Source organism: Nicotiana attenuata, unplaced genomic scaffold, assembly GCF_001879085.1.
Source record: "Nicotiana attenuata strain UT unplaced genomic scaffold, NIATTr2, whole genome shotgun sequence".
Taxonomy (NCBI): Eukaryota; Viridiplantae; Streptophyta; class Magnoliopsida; order Solanales; family Solanaceae; genus Nicotiana; species Nicotiana attenuata.
The window spans coordinates 97,150-118,525 of record NW_017673507.1 but is presented as its reverse complement, the minus strand read 5'-3'; the positions used below and the strand labels follow the sequence as shown (position 1 = coordinate 118,525).

The following is a 21,376-nucleotide window of genomic DNA, read 5'->3' as shown; positions in this document are numbered from 1 at the left end:
ATATATTACCATTAATTTAAATTAAGTAAAGTTATTTTTGTATATATAATATTTTGCTAAGGGTATTTTTGGTAGGAAGAAAAGTCAAAACTGTTTCTGCTTCTTAAAAATTACTTTTACTTCTAGCCAAAAACACTTTTTTCCACAAAAAAAAAAAAAAAAACTTGGCCAACCACCTCAAATTGAGGAAAAAATCACTTTAAAAAAAAAAACACTTTTGGCTTCGGAAGAAGCTTGGCCAAACAGACTATTAGACTATCTAAAGAACATACATATTCTAAAACTAATGAATTTTAAAAAAAAAAATCGAAATGTACAGTTGTAGCTTTCATGGCAGTATAATGTCTTATTTAAATATGAAGATAGATTACTAGAAACAGAAGTGGAAAATTTAGTACACTCAATCAGAAATAACATATAATGAAAGGGAAAAATCAATGTTGTTATCTCAAGGCAATTTTACAAAGATTGTACTTGTATAACGATGGTCGTTGCTGTTACAGATAAAATGTGTTATGCACAAGTAAAATATAATATAAAACATTGGTTCCAAGAAAACTCAACCTCGATAATGAGATATTATGTTGCGTGGACTCTTATTTTAGCCACCATACCCTCGTCTACACAACACTCGTATTGGTAAAGGGGTGGAATTCATACCGGGTGTGAATCGAGATCGTACTTTGACCACAATCCATAGATAAATTTAAGGGAAAATAAATAATAGAAAGATTGAATTTAGTTGCTGCCTGCTAGTGCCTACAACTTGAGAAATTATCAAAATTAAAGATTGAACTATTGGTTGCACCACAACCTTCAATTAAGTACACAAAACATCTTCTCATATTTTAGGATATTTTTATAGATCTATTTTTAGAATTTTGAATTATTTTAGCTGAATTCTTGCACCAGTATACCTACCTGGTTCCGTACTCCCGAATCTTAATATTCAGATTATGAAGGATCCGACCTCTAAATCCGCAACCCCATCGGATACTCGTATCCGAGTCCGAGCAACATAGATGAGAAATTGGTATAGAAAAGTTGATTAAGATTAATCTAGCTCTTTGAAGTTGTTAACAAGCTGAAGTTTTAACTAAAAAAAGAGACTAGCTTTGAGATTGTAATTACAACAAAATATTTGCATATGAAAGGGCACAATATCTTGAGACTTTTTTCATCAGTAGATTTTTTGCTCCTGATGACAAACTTGAAAGCTCTGCCTTTTTCACTCTCATTTCCATTTAGAGGTAGCATTTCCTGTAAAATGTCATATATACTCTTCGGGGAAAAGAAAAAATTGTTCTCCCGAAATCTAATCACAAATGAATCAATCTCGAATTATTGGTTGTGGTGTCCATTTAAGATGAACGGTTAATCTCCCGGACTTTGCACCATCGAGAGTGAATGTATCTTTAAATTCCCCTTCTAGTATAACTCTTGTGAGAGTCATGATGCATCTACCAATTTTATCCTGACATACGCAAAGGAAACAAAAGCTTAACAATTGAAAAAGGGCAACCCGGTACACTAAGCTCTCGTTATGCGTGGGGTCCAGGGAAGGGCCCGACCACAAGGGTCTATTGTACACAGCCTTACAAGCTTAAAAGTTGAGCAGACGAAAAATGATGGTCCAGAAAGAATATACCTTCCCAAATGTGTCATGGTCCCAAACTTCCAATATGAGCAAATCATGTAATCCATCTTCAACTACAAAGTCAAATGTCTGGTTCCACACTGGATTAAGAGTGTTGTTTAGAACCTGAGATTAGCAAAAAACATATGATTACGGCAAAAGTAAGAAGACTGTGATTTATAATCAAATATCAGACAAATTAGGGGAAGAAAATGTGACATCCAAACTTACTCTGGTCTTATTTTTCTGTTCAGATTTCTTCATAATTAGTACAACAAAAGGATCAGACTTCCCCATTAGATCAGTAACGGGTACGTCTTCTGCTGATATTACTGTCACGGAAAGAACTCCTCTAAAGAGGATGTCCCCTTTCTTCTCAGAGACCGCTTGTGAAAAATTAGCTGACTCTGGTCTAAGGGCCTTTTCCAAGGTAGTTAGTGCGTAGTCGGGTTTAAAGCCCTTCATAAACACACTATCCATACCAAAAGGACAGAAGAGAAGCTCCAAATGAACCTGTTTTAGTTGACAAGAAAATAGGATTGATTAATATTCCATGCATGCATTGTTGTGCAGACAAGAATGCTCTTATGTGTTCTGAGGAGTGTATGCGGAGACCATGTAGCATGGGCAAGCATTCAACGCGGACGCAAACATGCAAACATGATGTATGACAAAAATGAAAAAAAAAACAGAAAAAATTAACCTCTACATAATACATAGAGCTCGACTCCAATAAAAAGTACACATACTTGTTTATCGGACTTTATCTATATTTTATGCTTAAACAACTACTCCCTCTGTCCCAAAAAGGATGATACTTTTCGAATTTCGAGAGTCAAACGAGTTGTTCTTTGACTACGACTTTTTCATATACTCTTTTAAATATTTTAAATTGTTAGTTATTGTGACTTATAATACTTTTTATGCAGTTTCCAAATATATATATATATATATATATATATATATATATATATATATATATATATTTTTTTTTTATATAAAAAGAACATAAATACTCTATGTCCGATTTCACGGTGAAAGTTAAGAAGTTTGATTCTCGAAATCCGAAAAGAATCATCCTTTTTGGGACAGCGGGAATATCTTTTTATTTGTTTCTCCCTTAATATATTCTGCTAGCCTTTTGAAACACCGGTATTATAATGTAAAAGCCTTCTGTTCCAGTGACACTGAGAATTAAAAAGAAAAAAGAATTGTTCTTAGCAGTAAGTCAATGTTGGTCATACTTCAAGTTTTACAAGTTCTCTTTAATTATATTTTTGAAGACTGTATCTACTGATTGATGGATTTATTTTCCTATCAGATTAAATATGATAATAGGAGACACAGAATGGAAAGCATTAGGAGGTCTGAAGGCTTTCAGCCGCTAAGAATTTGGGTACGAAGGTGAGCAAGACATGGCTCTTCTTATATTTTTTAAAGAAAGAACAAATAAGTCAATTGTGGATGATGCATTCTTACGTTCGTTTTTGGTTGGATTCCATTGAGTTCATCTTAATAATATTCAGGAATATTTTCAGGGAGCGCCAAGCTAATTGGTAATATAGCGAGGCAGGCACGGCTACTTCTCCATAATGAAGCTCCCAATTGAGTGTCCACTATGATTTGATGTATTTTAAATAGAGCGGAGTCAGGATTTGAAGGTTATGGGTTCTGAACTTGTTACTGGGTTCTGAACTTGTTACTGGGTTCTGAACTTGTTACTGGATCCTAGCTCGGTTTAGTTACTATTGCAATTAAATATTTCTATATATTTAATGGATTTTCTAATACAAATACAGGATCTAAGCAAAAGCTACTGGGTTCATCCGAACTAGTAACTACTACACTACGTCCGCCCAAGATTCTAATCCACAAGACTGCTGGGAAACAAATATCAACATATTCTTACCTGTCCTCGGTTTTTGTTGTCCCTTTGTATATCCAGATCCTTCAGCAGTTTCAGCCACACATCCTTCACTTTACCGGGCTCAAGGTCTTTCAAATCTATTCGAGCACAACCAATGAATTCAGCAGCCTGAATCCCTTCGTCATCATAAACTCTAATTGTTAAATGTTGAGTGGATATGTCTTCAACTATGAACTCAAAGTGCTCGTTCCAGATTGGATTTAAGCAGTTATCCTTAACAAAGGAAACAAAATCTGGAGTTAAATATTCCTCATCAGGAGATAAATAAATTAAGAAGGACAATAATAGATGGAAGTTCTCTTACAATAACTTTGCTGGTCTTTGTCCTGTCACGTAGTGGACGTATAAACAACTCAACAAAAGGATCAGACTTCCCAATGATGTCTTTGTTAGTCAACTCTTTGGCTTCGATGAGCTTGACTTGTAATATACCAACCGGCTTTAGTTCCAGGTCACTACAAAAAGAAAAGAGAACATTTTTAATGGAAATAAGGTCCTCCTCCTCACCCTTAGTATTTCAGGTCGAGCAGCAGTTCGCATTTTTTTTTTTTGAGAAACAAGTCGAGAAGCAGTTAACTTTCCGCCAGAAGATTGGTTAGAAGAAAAAAATGGGCTGTGAATCTGTGGTGGAGCAAGAGGTTGCAAAAGTTATAGTGGGCAGTGCAAGATCAATTTAAGGGTACAACTATTTCACCGTTCTCTCGGAATATATAATCTGGAACAGTAGTATCTCATTTTTCTTAGGTATGTTATTCCAGATTAAAATTAAGCTCGCATTTTCAAACAAAAGAGAATCTTTACTATCGAGTGGTTAAAAAAAAAAAGAGTCAAGCAACGAGTATAGTGTTGTTTAGGAAAATGGCACACCTATAGTCTCCTGGTAATATGGGAACGATTTTGCGGACAGGCCAAGTAATAGAATCTTCAATTGCATCCCGTATTGTACCCTGTCCAAAGCAGATTGCATGACATCAAGGAGTTGCAGTTTCAGAGTTCGTCGTATCACAAAATACTGGGTTCTCAATTAGAATTTAGGAATCTCATTTTGGCATGAGAAATGAATTAATTTTGGTAAAGAATAACTCTATCGTTTTCAATTCATTTGCACCTGGATAAGAAAGAAATAAAACATACGACATTTCAGACCTCAATGGCATCAGATACTCCGGGAAGAGCCGAGATATCACCACCCACAACTTTGAGAGTGAAATCCAGATTTTTCTACAGGAAGAAACATTCAGGATAAACGTAATATCAGAACGAAGATTATCTCTAGCGAAAATACTTAAGAGAAACATTTCCATATGGTAAGCAAGAATGAGAACAGAACCAAAAACGAAATTGAAGATGCATATCAAAATGTTTAGTCTGTTATTACATCAAGTCTGTGAGCCTTAAACAGTACATAAAAGCAAAAAGTGTGAACCAGGCCATTTGACGTCCATGAAAACTTGTTTGTCGAAAACTTCAAAACCAAATTATATGAATAATTTGAGCTCACCTTTTGACGCAAGGAGTAACAAACCGCTCCAAAACAAGGAAGCTCAGCAACTAGTGGTTTGAATATCAACCGGAAAACCCCAGTGAATCCGATATTCTTGACCTACATTAAACAACTGGATTAGTAGTAAAGCTTCCATGAATAAAGTCTTGATCTTTCTGCAAAAAATGGATTTCGTAGACCAATATTTCAAAAGGAGAGTATGATGTAAAATTTGACTTAAAAGCTCCGACAAAATTTCTTCCAATGCAAGTATATTATTCTTTCAGACCCAAAGTTTCATGTTAGTAAAATATATCTGATTTTAATCTGAATAGTTCATGAAGTTTATTCATGTCCTGCATCAAAAATTGCAAAACCAGAGATGTCAAAACTCAAAAGTACCTGTATAGGTAGTGCGACACCAACTAAAGTCTTAATATCGAGCACAATATTGGGATTTCCATCCCACTGCATTTCCAATTCCATAATAATTTCTCCAGGATCACCATCAATAATAGAAACTCCTGAAAGACAAAAAGGAGATGTCAGGGTTAAATTATTCCAAGATTAATAACTTGCTTATGATAGGAAGTGGATGGCTAGCCTATCGAAAAACACGGGGGAAGTTAATGGCTATAAGCATAAAAAACTGCTACCACTTATAGGGTTGACTATGCAAATTTACATCCATATTAAAATTCAGAATACCAAGCACCATGAAAATTCGTATACAACATTGAAGACCATATAAATTTCTATCGGTTTCAAGGACTAATTCATATGTAGAGGTTGGCGATTAGTGTAAAGAAAAAAAAACTATATCATCTAAACAAATTGGTAACTTCATAAGGAATAGAAATCTCTCAGTAACTCAAAGCTAAGCTATTAAAAGTAGACCTATAAAAGCAATTACTTTAATGTCAAAATATGCAGCAAGTATTGAACTAACCTGTGAAGGATGGAGCAACAGTACCCAATGTGAGCTTCGAAAATTTGAGAGCAGCTAAGATAGATGGTCTATATTGCTCAAGAACTGGCTCAACAGATGTTCTTATCAACTCTGATGCTGCCTAAGCCAAGAATTGACACAAACTTAAAATGAGACAAGAAAAAACAGTAAAAGCCAATCAAGAAATGGCGGAGCTAAGTGTGTTGAAGGGAGTTCACTTGAATTCCCGTCGTCGAAAATTAAACTGTACAAATAAGGTGAAGATAATTTTTTGGTGTATATAAAGAGTTAAGTTATTTACTGGCTGTGCAAGTTTTCATTTTTTTAATCCCCTTGTCAGGATTCTGTTGAATGTGTGAACAAAGTCCCATATGAAAAGTAGAAAAGAAAAATAAGCTACTTATAAAGAGTTGGATACTCTTGATAGTGTGAGGCCTTTTGGGGAAGAAGCGAGCTTGGCCCAAAGCGGACAATATCACACTATGTAAAGAGTATCTTTGGGCCGTTTAGCCTAACAACTGTGTTAGGATCGAGAACCCGGGTAGTGTGAAATTTAGCCAAACAACGTTATAATGACAATAACAAAGACAATGCAAGTTAATAATAATGGCAATTAAAGAAGATATAAAGGAGGCACAAATTTAACGTGATTCAGTCAAGGTGACCTATGTCCACAAGCAGAGAGAAACAATTTTACTATACTGACAAGAGTACAAAAAAGAGAGTACAAAATTAGAGTAAATACTCTAAATAATCCAAACACCCCAAGAGAATGACCTCACAAGATCACTCCAAAAAAAGGGTTCACACAAGTGTTTCCCAACACTCACTCTCTTACAAAATACTCTCAATAAAGGAGGAGAGAAAGACAAGAGAATAAATACTCTTGAATTATTGGTGTGTTTAAGAAAGGAGAACAGCAGGAGTATTTATAGGAGAAATTGAACTAAGTCTTGCAAGTTCACAAAGGCAAGTTGCCAACTTGCAAGAGATCTCCACACTTATTCAAACTTGGTAGCCGAGAATAAATCTCTGCCAAGCACACCTTTCTTATAGGCACATGCCTATTTGCCAACGAAGAATGAGTTAGGATTTTATAATAAAGAAAAAAAACATCCTTTTCTTGTAAAGCCAATTAGCATATTACAAACTGGTATCAGAGCCAATAGTTTGGCACGACGAGTATGAAGATGGTGGAGTGATGGTGTAAGGCCGACTTAGTGTCTTTGCCTTTTTATGGACTGGTTTACTACTTGTACCCCTATCGTCTTTAATCTCCAAAGTAGCCCATAAATGATGATGGGTAATGTGTTCAAGAGGAAAATTATTGGACGTGTGTTGAACAAAGTCGCATATGAAAAGTAGAAATAACAATAAGCTACTTATGAAGAGTTGGATACTCTTGATGATGTGAGGCCTTTTGGGAAAACCATGCAGTCTTGGCTCAAAGTGGACAATATCATAAAGAGTATCTTTGGGCTGTTTTAGCCCGACTATCTGGTTCCGCCACTTTTAATCAAGAAAAGGTATGCTAAAGATTCAAAAACACAATTACCTCATCAACATAAGGCCAGATTTTTTCTAAGTGCTGGTTAAGCCAATTCAACTGCAATTAACAAAAAGGAAATACAACAACCATTATTAGCAAATTGAATGCTTTTAATAACACCTATATATAAGCCCAAAAAAAATTACAGAAAATGCAACTCAACTTTTGCTTCTGTGAAAAGACAACCCAAGAAGGGTATGCTTCAGGAGGAAGAAGCTTTCTTGAATCTTGAACTGTCATCCTGGCAAATGCTGCTATAGCTTTTGCCTAACAAAATATCAAAAACACCAAATTATTACAAGAAAATACAAAATACCAATTCCAACGTGAAAATAAATCCAATAAATTAGAAAAGAGTACCAAATCAATGCGAGCTTTGGATCTGTTATTTTGAAAGCGAGCAAAACAAACTATCAGACCAACACCCAATGCAGCACCTAAGAAGAACCCCACCAACAAACCCATATTTGTTTTTCAAGAATTAAAACAAATATTCAGATGTTTTTTTTTTCGATTTTATGCTTTTTTGCTATCAATTGTTTAGAAAGAAAGAAGGTTTTTGTTTTTTTGGAGAGAAAATATTGGAGTCGTGAGTGGAAGAAAGGAAGGAATCCGCGGGACCAAGGGAAGAGGACAACAGAATTTTGATTAGGAAGTTAGGCTTATATTTTTTTTATAGGAATTTTTAACTTCCTATACAAATCTTATTACTCTCAATGTTTAAGTTTTGTATTAATTACATTTCAGCATGCCAAATTACCGTTTATATACCATAATTCAAGTTAGGGGTATAATTAATGCTTCATTTATATTAGGCGTTAATTTAGGAGCGTATATTCTCATATTTACCTTTACCCGCCTCTCTCTCATCCCACCCCCCCACACCCCCCACGTTTTACCTTCACTACCTCCAGCTTCCCTCCAATTTTCTGCTTGCATCTCTCTCGCCTTAATCCTTGACGTAAATCTCCCTCGCCAATAATCTTCAAACTATCTACATTGTGTGAAGACTCAATGTAGTTATTGTATATAAATTTTGTAGCTTTTTATCATAATTTTTAGATGTTTACCTCCAAGTTCTATGTAATATTTATATATAACTGTCAGTTGAATATAAATTACACAACAAAAAATAAAAAATAAATACTCCAATCGTAGAAATGTGTTATCCACAATTAATCTGCAAATTGTCTATAAAATTTTACAAAAACTACAAATTAACTACATTTAACCTACATTATAACTACAATCTCGAAACAATTTACACATGGAAGTTCTTCAAGTTGGAATTGGCCACAACTACATTCTTGTTTTCTAGACACACAATGCACCGCTTCACACCATCCAACACAGTATGTATATGATCCGTTGAAGCCCTCACCTACATTTTCAGAACAAACACAAAGAAAAAAAATTTACAATATTAAAAATATAGTATCTACAATATATCTACATTTTATCTACAATTTATCTACAAATTAACTACAAACTACAAGTAAACTACAATTTGCCTACAATTTATCTACAATCTGGAGACACTGTATATTAAAATATTTTTTTCCTGCACCAAATAAAGAACTTGTAGTCAAATTGTAGATATATGTAGTAAATTTGTAGATAATATCATAAAACTAAAATTCTAAGCATTTTCGAACTACACAAACCTGCATTCTCATCTACCACAATGGCATCAACTTCAAAATCTCTAAATCTGCCATAGTTATCCCAATTCCCATTCAATTTTAGCATTATTGGGAGTTTTGACATGATTTTGTGTAGTTGAGAGAAAAAAGATGAAGAACATATATAGGTTCGACAATTTGAGTACTGAGGACGATGAAGAACAATTTTGAATTCTACAATTTGTATTGCGTTGTTGAAGCTTCTGAAGCTCTGCGTTGTTTTTGAATTGTAGTGAAAGAGAGAATTACGCAGCAATCAGATCTCTTTCCGTTTCAAATTTCGAATTTAATGTGGAAAGAATCAAACGCAGATTTTGTGCCTTTTTTTCGCGCGTTTTAAATGGCAGAATCTGCCTAATTATGGATTGGTATATAAATTGTAGTTAAAGTGTGGACTGGGCGGGTAATTAACAAATTATGCACATTTTTGGTAATAAAGTTTCATATATGGTATAGTTAGGAAAAAATCCCTTTTTTTTTATACTATTCTTTATTATGGACTTTTTTCACTTTTAACCAGCGTCAAAAACTATTTATATTTGATAGCCGAAAAATATATAAAATTTATAATTTTCATATATAACATACATAATGTGTATATATATAAAAAAAAATATTTATTTTAATTTATTTTTTAGGCGACGACAGATCTGATGCGTTATAACACTATAAAGATAGTGATTAATTAAATTGAAAAGCTGTTTTCAAGGATGGATTCCTTTCTTCAATGCATTCCACCGGGGCGACTAGGGTACCTTTTTTCTAAGATACGTTCATTGAAGCTCAAGCCAACTTTTATTAGGTGGACTACCAAGCGGAAAGTCCTACGACACAGGAGCGGGATTCTCTAAAAAGCCAAGGTCGTGGGTGGCCAAGAGGGCCCACTTGGAGACTTGGGATCTCAGCAGGAAATGCGAAGGTTGCCTCCGTGCACCGGACACGTAGCTTACCGAATCAGTTGCGACACGGATGGGAATGCATGCTACGAAAGATAGGTTCGAGTCTGATACATCAACCGTCTACTCAATATCTTTGTACGAGTCCACAATGACTACACGAGATGAACCTTGGTTTGGTGAATTGAAGTTGGCCTTAGGTGTAATAGGACTCCCAGTTACTGCGCGCGATCGTATTTCCCAATAGCGGTCCTCCTTTTGTCAAAATTATAGACCAGGTATTTATTCCTCTCTTCGTTTCAGGCGAAATAAAATCAGAAGCAATTTCCGCTCTACCATTAATTGTTGCTATTTCCGCACCCCTGTCCGGTGGTTTGAGAAAGAAAGTCGAGACATTCAGAAAGAGAGTTATGGCATTTCTAACATTGAAAGCCAACCATGGCATGGCATTCGATGCATCCAAAATTTCATTGCCTTCCTCTAGAGCATCGGTTTAAAGTAATGTTTTTGTCAAGAAAGCAATCTATTCCTTTCTTGAGTCTTCTGTACTTTGCTGATCATCTTTTAATTATTTACAGGTTTTTAATTATTAGTGGTAGTGTGTAGAGGAATGGAATTATTCCTAAATTTATATTGCATGCTCTTTAATGTTCTTGAAGATTGTCGAATCTTTGATAAGGTTGTCGAAATCTTTATTATTTCTGCGTAACTGTGACATTTTCAGAACTTTTTAATCACAAAACGGCCTACTTTATCATGAATTTAACATAAGAATAAAATGAGCTTAGGCAATGTAGAGTGTAACAAGTGACACACCCATTGCATGTTCGGTTAAGCTTTTAAAATCAACTTATTTAAAAAGTACTTTTCTAAAAGTATTTTTAGTAAGAAATAATTTGTGTTTGACTAAATAATTTAAAAATAACTACTGACGATAATAGTATTTTTCGAAGCTTTTAAAAAATGCTTTTAAATATATATTTTTTTTTTAAAAGTGAGTTTCGAAAAAGTATTTTCGGGGAGAAATTATCTTTTTCTGTTTTTTAAAAATAGCTTCTACTTCTATTTAAAAGTACTTTTTTAAAAAAACTTGCAAGGTGTTTGGATTGGCTTTTAAGCTGGTCAAATCAGCTTTTAAGCTCTTTTTATCTTTTTTTAGTGTTTGGCAAAGCTATAAAGTGTTTGAAATAAGTTTAAACTGCTAAAAACAAGCCAAAAGCAATACGGTGCAACCCTAACTTATTCCTATTTGGCTTAAAAGTCATTTATGCTAAAAAGTCACTTTTTTAAAGTCAATCCAATCGGGCTCTTGGTCAAATACCGTAAAAATAGCACGGTCTAGCCAGTTTTCGGACTGGTCATTCAAAAATAGCCAGCGTTTACCAAGCCAATGAAAAATAGCCACTATTTTGCTCCAACAGAGACCGGTGCAGAATAATATATTGGAGTTCGGTGCACCTATGTATGAACTTCCAGCATATTATGCTGGACCGGTATACTTTGCTGGCTCCAGTATAATATACTGGAGCACCGGTGCTCCAAACTCTAGTATATTATGACCAGTATATCATACAGGAACTCCAGTATACTATGCCGGAGTATTTTTCCGAATTTTGAATAGTGCTTTCGTTCATATTTATCTTTACATGAAAAGTGGCTAAATTTCGATTACTTTTGAAACTGGGCTATTTTTGAACGACCATTTGTAAATCTGGTTATTTTTGAATTTCTCCCTCAAACACCTTAACTTAAAAAAAATATTTTTAACCGGATAAAAAGTACTTAAGAAAAGCCTTGACCAAACATGCTACTCCCTTCGGTTCACAATAAGTGTCCAATTTGCTTTTAGCACGCTCATTAAGAAAATACTAAATTCTATACAAAAATACTTATTATGACTAAACTACCCCTAATTAGACATTTAATGTGAGGAGTAAGAAATTTTTTTAGGAATATTTACATAAGGGTTATTTTGTAAAAATAAATTGAATTCTTTCTTGATAACATAACTGAACACTTATTTTAAACCAAAATAAAAAAGCAAATTAAACACTTATTGTGAACCGGAAGAAATATCAATCTGTTTCAAAATGTTTGTCACGTTTTTAGGTTAGAAAAGCCGAATTAGTGAATTGTGACTGATATTTTAACTCTCACCTTTATAATATTAGATTAGAAAACTAAACTTATTGAGAAAGGATGATTAATTAATTGTAAACGAAAAGCGGCTTCTAATTATGATGGGAAACTTATTACTTTGGTACTGTGGTATACAGTATGACTGCGGTTGAAGCCTGCTGACTTGTAATTTTGTGGTTACTTTGGCTACAAAGGGAGATGTCCACGTTTACCAGAAAAGTGTTGGCGTGTCTTCCTATAGAAATTTGAGATTTTGTTTGCTGTCTGTGCTGATGCACTGGATAGTGAAAATATTTACGTTTTTATTTGTCTTAGTTTGATCTGATACGAAATTTAAAAATTTAAAACATATTCAAATTGATTAAAAAAACAAAAAGAATTGAATTTTATGGTATTTATACTAAAAATAAAATTAAAATATATAATAATCCAAAAATATTTTTCCGAAATATTTTATTTTAAACATTTTATTAAAAATAAATAAAAATATTGACAACTTATATGCAAAAGGTGACATTATTTCAAAAAGGAAAATTAGAAAGACATCTAAATGAAATGAAGGAAGTATGAGAAGGAAATGGTTCAACATAACCTATTACAACAAAAAGAATACTACAAAAATTTCATGTATTTGTTCAATATAACCTATTACAACAAAAAAATCCTACAAAAATTTCATGTATTTATTCTCAAATCTCGTGCGTTTTAAATTGAACGAATTACAAGAAAATATATTACTTCACACTATTACAAAAAATGGTCCATGTTTTTAAGTTTTACCCTACGTATCGCGTATTGTACATATTTTGAACGCAATGACAAATTGAAAATCTGTGTTCTTACAATCATTGCTTCTAGCTATGGAGTTAAATATGTATTCTCACAACCATTGCTTTCACTCTCTGTTCTTCTCACATCTTCTACATATGCTTCAAGGGGCTGAGTATTTTCTGCTTCCCCCTTGTGTCACCTGGTTGCAATGTAAGAAAATTGAAAAGTAGAAGTCCCCCATTGAAGGCCATTCAAAGTTTTGCTTTCGAAAGTATAATTTTTTGAGTTTGTTAGTTGTTTGGATTGAGTTCCAATTGATTGCAAATATCAAAAGGAGTTCAAGATTTAAATTTGAAGTGATTTTGAGTAGATTTTAGTTAAATTTCAGAAAATACGCAAGTAAGAAGACGAAGTCAGTTTTTGTATAATTGATCACGCCCAACTATGCCTTATAAAAAGGACAAAGCGGTCGTTGCAAATATAATCTGCGTATTTAGCCCAGAGTCGAACCCACAAGGAATTAATATATCAATTACTCTTGTTAGACTCGCTAAATTCTATGTAATCAACTTCCCAAACGTTTTGAATAACAATTGAGGATATTTCTATTAATTATAACTGACTGCAATTATGTAACTAAAGACTAACTATGATTAGGTTGTAAACAATTATGAGAACGGAAAAGGGCCAAAACTCCCTATCGTTTGCTAAATGGTTTATAAATACCCTCCGTCCATCTATCCGTTCAAAAAAATACACTCCGTCCATCTATCCGTTCAAAAAAACACACGAAGTTAATTCTATTAACAAAAATACCCCCGCGACTAACGGCAGAACTGATGGAGTGTATTTTTTTGAACGAATAGATGGATGGAGGGTATCTATAAACCATTTAGCAAACGAAAGGGATTTTTAATTGGACCACGTGACAATCTTTGACTGGAACAAAAAAAGGATATTATTTCAACCCATTTATCTTATCCGACCCATTTACAGAATGGGAAGTATCTATGTCACGACCCGGATTTCCCACCATCAGAGTCGTGATGGCGCCTACTCGTGGTAGCTAGGCAAGCCAACTTCATTACCTTCCTATAACTAACAATTATCTTTAACAGTTTATAACATCAATCTAGCACATAAAGTCTATTAAAACAGTAGCGGAAGTCTGTCTTAAAATGATGAATTTAAAGAAAATGCGGAATAGTCAAAAACAACCTCTACCCAAGATTTGGTGTCACATTACTCACGAACCACTAAGAATAAGTTAAATACAAAGGTCTGAAAGAAATATAACAACTGTCTGTCTCGAAACAAGGAGGCAACAGTCTAAAAGAAAACCATAAAGAAGAGACGCGGGGCCTGCGGACGCCTGCAAGGCTACCTCAGTCTCGTGATGATGAAAGCCTGCTCCCGAACTACTGCTGTTGCTGCTCCTCAAAACCTGGACCTGTGCAAAAATGCACAGAAGCGTAGCATCAGCACAACCGACCCCATGTGCTGGTAAGTGTCTAGCCTAACCCCGGCGAAGTAGTGACGAGGCTAGACTGGACATCACATAAACCTATACAGTTATAGGTATACAGCGGAAATCGAATACAAAGCAATTACCAACATGGGAGGGGAAACATGCTATGGGGAGTTACAATAATAACACTAATCCAGACAATGATAACAACAATCCAGAGTAACAACTAAAACAACTTGGGTTCACAGTGAACAAGAATCAATTCTCAAATGTAAACACATAGCCTCAATAATTGTTGCACGAATTGTTGCGGCGTGCAACCCGCTCCATAATTACCATTGTTGCGGCGCGCAACCCGCTCCACAATATCACTGTTGCGGCGTGCAACCCGGCCCATATCACTTATCATATATCATTGTTGCGGCGCGCAACCCGATCCTCATATATTATTGTTGCGGCGCGCAACCCGATCCTCAATCTCACTCAACAATCTGACTTCCCAAACAGCAGTTACAATTAAGAGGGCACAAAATAAGCAAATAGCAACCAAACATCCCGGCAAGGGAAAATAATCAACAACGCTTTCTCTTTCTTACTTTCCTTATCTTTTAATTCACTTTACTATTTTGAGCCAATGCTCCAAAGAATCAAGTCATCTCGTATACTTTCATTGTTCGTATCACAATTCGAGCCAATACTCCCAGGAATCAAGTGATCATATTACCGTTCACATGTTATTCACAATAAATAGAAATCCTCCAATAAACACGGAGTTCACAACCAGGTCACGATAACCACATTATAAGGACTCACGGTCATGCTAGACACCAATGTATATATACTCGTCACCATGCCTATACATCGTACTCGATCACATAGCAATTAGCAACAAGACTCAACTCCTATTCCCTCAAGCTAGGGTTAAACCAAACACTTACCTCAAAGCCTTGAAATCCACTTAATCCTCAACTATCGCTTTACCTCGTGATTCCACCTCCAATACAGTGATATCTAGGCATAATTAATTCAACAATATCAATAAGGACTCAATGACAACTTCTCATAGCCTAGATATGAATTTTCTAGCATTATTCCAAAAATACCAAAATTAGACACCGGGCCCACATGGTCCAAACTCTAGGCTCGGACCAAAACCCGATCACCCATAACCCCACGAGTGCAAATATATAATTTGTTTTAAGATTCGACCCCAAATTGAGGTTGAATCACCCAAAATTCTCAAAACCCTAACTCTACCCAAAACCCAAAATTTCTACCTTGATTTCATGTTTTAGGGCTAGGAAATTAGTGATTAGTTGAAGAAATTAAGAGGGAATGAAGTTAGGAACACTTACCTATGAAGTTATGGAGGAAGAGGTTCTTCAAACTTGTCTATGGAGGGTGAAGGAGAAGAACTCGTGTGGGAATAATGAAAGATTCTCGAATGTACTGTTTCTGAAAACTTAAAAAAATCACTGGGCGAAATTACCCTACGCGTTCGCGACAGTAGGGTCGCGCTCGCGATGAACAGAAGTTGGCAAGCATCGCGTTCGCGGACAAGGGATGCGAACGCGAAGAGAAAATATTGGGTGCCTGGAAAATTGGTCTACGCGAACGCATTCGGTAACACGCGAACGCGATGAAAGGCGGCCTGAAACTTCGCGAACGCGAGGACTTTATCGCGAACGCGGAGAAGGAACAGGGGAAGGTACGCGAACGCGAGCCTAAGGCTGCGAAGCGAAGAAGGAATTCACTGGGCAAAAATTGCAGAAAAATCTGCTACCATTCTAAGTGCAAAAACACCCCGAACCACCTCCAATTCACTCCCGAGCCCTCGGGGCTCCCAACCAATCTCACAGGCTAACTCAATAACATCTTACGAACTTACTCGAGCAATCAAATTGCCAAAATAACATCAAATACATAGAATCAAGTCTCAAAACTCATGATTTTCTTTGAAATGTTCATAAAGCCTCAAATTTCCATTTCGAGTCCGAAACACGTCAAACGACGTTCGATTTCGACCAAACTTCACAGAAAGCGCTTAAACGATATATAAGACTTGTACCGGGCGTCGGAACCAATACGAGCCCGATACCACAGTCTTTTAATAAATTTTCATTTCCATTTTCCTTAATAATTTCAGAAAAACATTTTCACAGAAAAATTCTTTTCCTCGGGCTCTAGACCTCGGAATTCGACTCCGGGCACATGCCCGAGTCCCATATTTTTCTACGGACCTTCCGGGACCGTCCAATCTTGGGTCCGGGTCCGTTTACCAAAAATGTTGACCAAAGTCAACCTTAAATATATTAATATCAAAATTCTTCAAATTTTACACAGAATTCACATATTTCAACATAAAAGCTTTCCGGCTACGCGCCCGGACTGTGCACGCAAATCGAGGCAAGTAAAAATGAGGTTTTCAAGGCCTCGGAAGCACAGAACGAATGAGGAAACAGGTGATGACCCTTTGGGTCGTCACATCCTCCACCTCTAAAACAACCGTTTGTCCTCGAACGGACAAAAGAAAGAAGTACCTGAGTCAGGAAATAGATGTGGATAACGGCTCCGCATGTCAGACTCGGACTCCCAAGTCGAGGCCTCAGGGGGCTGACCTCTCCACTGAACACGAACAGAAGGAAAACTCTTCGACCTTAGCTGTCGAACCTGCCGGTCTAGAATAGCTACCGGCTCCTCCTCATATGACAGATCCTTGTCCAACTGGACCGTGCTGAAGTCTAATACATGGGTAGGATCGCCGTGATACCTCCGAAGCATAGACACATGAAAAACTGGATGCACGGCTGATAAGCTAGGTGGCAATGCAAGCCTATAAGCCACCTCTCCTACTCAATCAAGAATCTCAAACGGACCAATGTACCTAGGGCTAAGCTTGCCCTTCTTCCCGAATCTCATCACGCCCTTCATAGGCGACACCCGGAGCAATACTCGCTCTCCGATCATGAAAGCTACATCTCGGACCTTACGGCCTGCATAAGTCTTCTGCCTAGACTGAGCTGAACGAAGCCTCTCCTGAATAATATTGGCCTTATCTAAGGCCTCTTGAACTAAGTCTGTACCCAATAACCGAGCCTCTCCCGGCTCGAACCATCCGGCTGGAGACCGACATCGCCTACCATACAACGCCTCATATGGAGCCATCTGAATGCTGGACTGGTAGCTGTTGTTGTAGGCGAACTCTGCTAAAGGCAAAAACTGGTCCCACGAGCCTCCAAAATCAATGACACAGGCCCGGAGCATATCCTCCAAAATCTGAATAGTCCGCTCGGACTGACCGTCCGTCTGAGGATGGAACGCTGTACTCAACTGAACCTGGGTATCTAACTCTTGCTGAACCGCTCTCCAGAAGCGCGAGGTAAACTGCGTACCCCGATCCGAAATGATAGATACTGGCACACCATGAAGGCGAACAATCTCCCGGATATAAATCTCAGCTAACCTCTCGGATGAATAGGAGACTGCTACTGGAATGAAATGCGCTGACTTGGTCAGCCTATCAACAATGACCCAAATAGCATCAAACTTCTTCCGAGTCAACGGAAGTCCAGTAATGAAATCCATGGTAATCCTCTCCCACTTCCACTCGGGAAGCTCAATCCACTGAGACAAACCGCCGGGCCTCTGATGCTCATACTTGACCTGCTGACAATTCAAGCACCGAGCCACATGCGCAACAATATCCTTCTTCATCCTACGCCACCAATAATGCTGCCGCAAGTCCTGATACATCTTCGCGGCGCTCGGGTGAATAGAGTACCGAGAACTATGGGCCTCCGTTAAGATCAACTCTCGAATCCCATCAACATTGGGCACACAAATTCGATCCTGTAATCTCAAAACACCATCATCATCTAAGGTCACCTTCGTGGCACCTCCACGCTGCACCGTGTCTCTCGGGACACACAAATGGGGATCATCAAATTGCCGATCATGGATACGTTCCAATAGAGAAGAACGAGCGACCGTGCAAGCTAACACTCTGCTGGGCTCAGAAATATCTAATCTCACCAATCGATTGGCCAATGCCTGAATATCTAAAGCAAGCGGTCTCTGGCTGACCGAAATATACGCAAGACTACCCATGCTGGCAGACTTCCTACTTAATGCATCGGCCACCACATTGGCCTTACCCGGGTGATATAAGATAGTAACCTCATAATCTTTCAACAACTCTAGCCATCTCCTCTGCCTCACATTCAACTCCTTCTGCTTGAACAGATACTGCAGGCTCTTGTGATCCGTGTACACCTCACACGTCACACCATATAGATAATGCCTCAAAATCTTTAAAGCATGAACAACTGCTGCCAACTCCAGATCATGAACCGGATAATTTTTCTCGTGGATCTTCAACTGTCTCGAAGCATAAGCAATAACCTTGCCACCCTGCATCAATACTGCTCCAAGCCCAATACGGGAAGCATCACAATAGACTGTGTAAGGCCCTGAACCAGTGGGCAAAACCAACACCGGTGCCGTGGTCAGAGCTGTCTTGAGCTTCTGGAAGCTCGCCTCACACTCATCTGACCATCTGAACTGGGCACCCTTCTGGGTCAATCTGGTCATCGGGGCTGCAATAGAAGAAAATCCCTCCACGAACCGACGGTAATAACCTGCTAACCCCAAGAAACTCCGAATCTCGGTCGCTGAAGCTGGTCGAGGCCAATTCTTGACTGCCTCAATCTTCTTCGGGTCCACCTGAATACCCTATGCTGATACAATATGACCCAGAAATGCAACCGAACTCAACCAGAACTTGCACTTCGAAAACTTAACATATAATTGACTATCTTTCAGAGTCTGAAGAACCACTCTGAGGTGCTGCTCGTGCTCTTCTTGGCTGCGAGAGTACACCAAGATGTCATCAATGAAGACTATCACGAATAAGTCTAGATATGGCCTGAACACTCGGTTCATCAACTCCATAAACGCTGCTGGGGCATTGGTCAAACCAAATGACATGACTAAAAACTCATAGTGCCCATACCGAGTGCGGAACACCGTCTTAGGGACATCAGACGCCCTAATCTTCAGCTGATGATAGCCAGATCTCAAGTCTATCTTTGAAAACACCTTTGCTCCCTGAAGCTGGTCAAACAAATCATCAATTCTCGGCAATGGATACTTGTTCTTTATCGTCACCTTGTTCAACTGTCGGTAATCAATACACATCCGTATCGAACCATCCTTCTTCTTCACAAATAACACCGGCGCACCCCAAGGAGAAACACTAGGCCTATAAAACCCTCTCTAGTAATCCTGCAACTGGTCCNCATGTCAGACTCGGACTCCCAAGTCGAGGCCTCAGGGGGCTGACCTCTCCACTGAACACGAACAGAAGGAAAACTCTTCGACCTTAGCTGTCGAACCTGCCGGTCTAGAATAGCTACCGGCTCCTCCTCGTATGACAGATCCTTGTCCAACTGGACCGTGCTGAAGTCTAATACATGGGTAGGATCGCCGTGATACCTCCGAAGCATAGACACATGAAAAACTGGATGCACGGCTGATAAGCTAGGTGGCAATGCAAGCCTATAAGCCACCTCTCCTACTCAATCAAGAATCTCAAACGAACCGATGTACCTAGGGCTAAGCTTGCCCTTCTTCCCGAATCTCATCACGCCCTTCATAGGCGACACCCGGAGCAATACTCGCTCTCCGATCATGAAGGCTACATCTCGGACCTTACGGTCTGCATAAGTCTTCTGCCTAGACTGAGCTGAACGAAGCCTCTCCTGAATAATCTTGGCCTTATCTAAGGCTTCCTAAACTAAGTCTGTACCCAATAGCCGAGCCTCTCCCGGCTCAAACCATCCGACTGGAGACCGACATCGCCTACCATACAATGCCTCATAAGGATCCATCTGGATGCTGGACCGGTAGCTGTTATTGTAGGCAAACTCTGCTAAAGGCAAGAACTGATCCCATGAGCCTCCAAAGTCAATAACACAAGCCCGGAGCCAGATCAATACAGAAATCAATATCCCTGTCGGGCGGCATGCCCGGCAGGTTTGAAGGGAAAACCTCAGGGAACTCTCGAACAATAGGAACAGAGTCAATAGAAGGAACCTCTGTGCTGGAGTCGCGAACATACGCCAGATAAGCTAAACACCCCTTCTCGACCATGCGTCGAGCCTTGACATATGTAATAACAGTGCGAGTGGCATGACCCGAAGTCCCTTTCCACTCTAGTCGGGGCAACTCTAGCAAAGCCAAGGTCACGGTCTTGGCGTGACAATCTAGGATAGCATGATACGGGGACAACCAATCCATCCCCAATATAACCTCAAAATCCACCATATCTAAGAGCAGTAAATCAACACGGGTCTCTAGACCCTCAAACACAACTACACAGGAACGATGCACCCGGTCGACTACTATAGAGTCACCCACCGGTGTAGATACATAAACAAGAATGTCCAAAGCATAACAAGACATAGCCAGGCAGGGTGCAAAATAAGACGACACATATGAATATGTAGACCCAGGGTCAAATAGCACTGACGCATCTCTATCACAAACCAGAATAGTACCTGTAATAACAGCATCTGACGCCTCCGCCTCTGGCCTGGCTGGCAAAGCATAAAACCGGGGCTCAGCCCCACCTCCCTGAACCATGTCTCTAGGACGATCGGCCACCGGCTGACCCCTACCTCTGGCGGTCCGGCCTCCACCTCTAGGGTCTCGACCTCCACCTCCATGATCCCTACCCCTGCCCCTGGCTAGCTGGGCAGGCTGTGGGTCACCTGGTGCCTGAATCATGGGGCGAGGACCCTGCTGCTGTGACTGTGTACCCCTCAACCTCGGGCAAGCTCTCCTGATGTGACCATACTCGCCACACTCATAACATCC

General features: G+C 38.4%; 1 protein-coding gene across 1 annotated transcript; it reads right to left on the bottom strand.

Moving 5' to 3' along the window:
• Nucleotides 1-1,036: 1,036 nt before the first annotated feature.
• On the bottom strand, nt 1,037-8,173 carry LOC109216584 (synaptotagmin-5-like). The gene is made up of 13 exons (XM_019380749.1): nt 7,905-8,173; nt 7,707-7,811; nt 7,551-7,601; nt 5,996-6,116; nt 5,449-5,570; nt 5,065-5,166; nt 4,710-4,784; nt 4,431-4,510; nt 3,868-4,018; nt 3,546-3,776; nt 1,868-2,149; nt 1,649-1,762; nt 1,037-1,474 (listed from the first exon to the last, which is right to left on the bottom strand). The coding sequence occupies exons 1-13, from the start codon at nt 8,007-8,009 to the stop codon at nt 1,331-1,333; spliced, it is 1,683 nt and encodes a 560-aa protein (XP_019236294.1). The 5' UTR covers nt 8,010-8,173; the 3' UTR covers nt 1,037-1,330.
• Nucleotides 8,174-21,376: the final 13,203 nt, after the last annotated feature.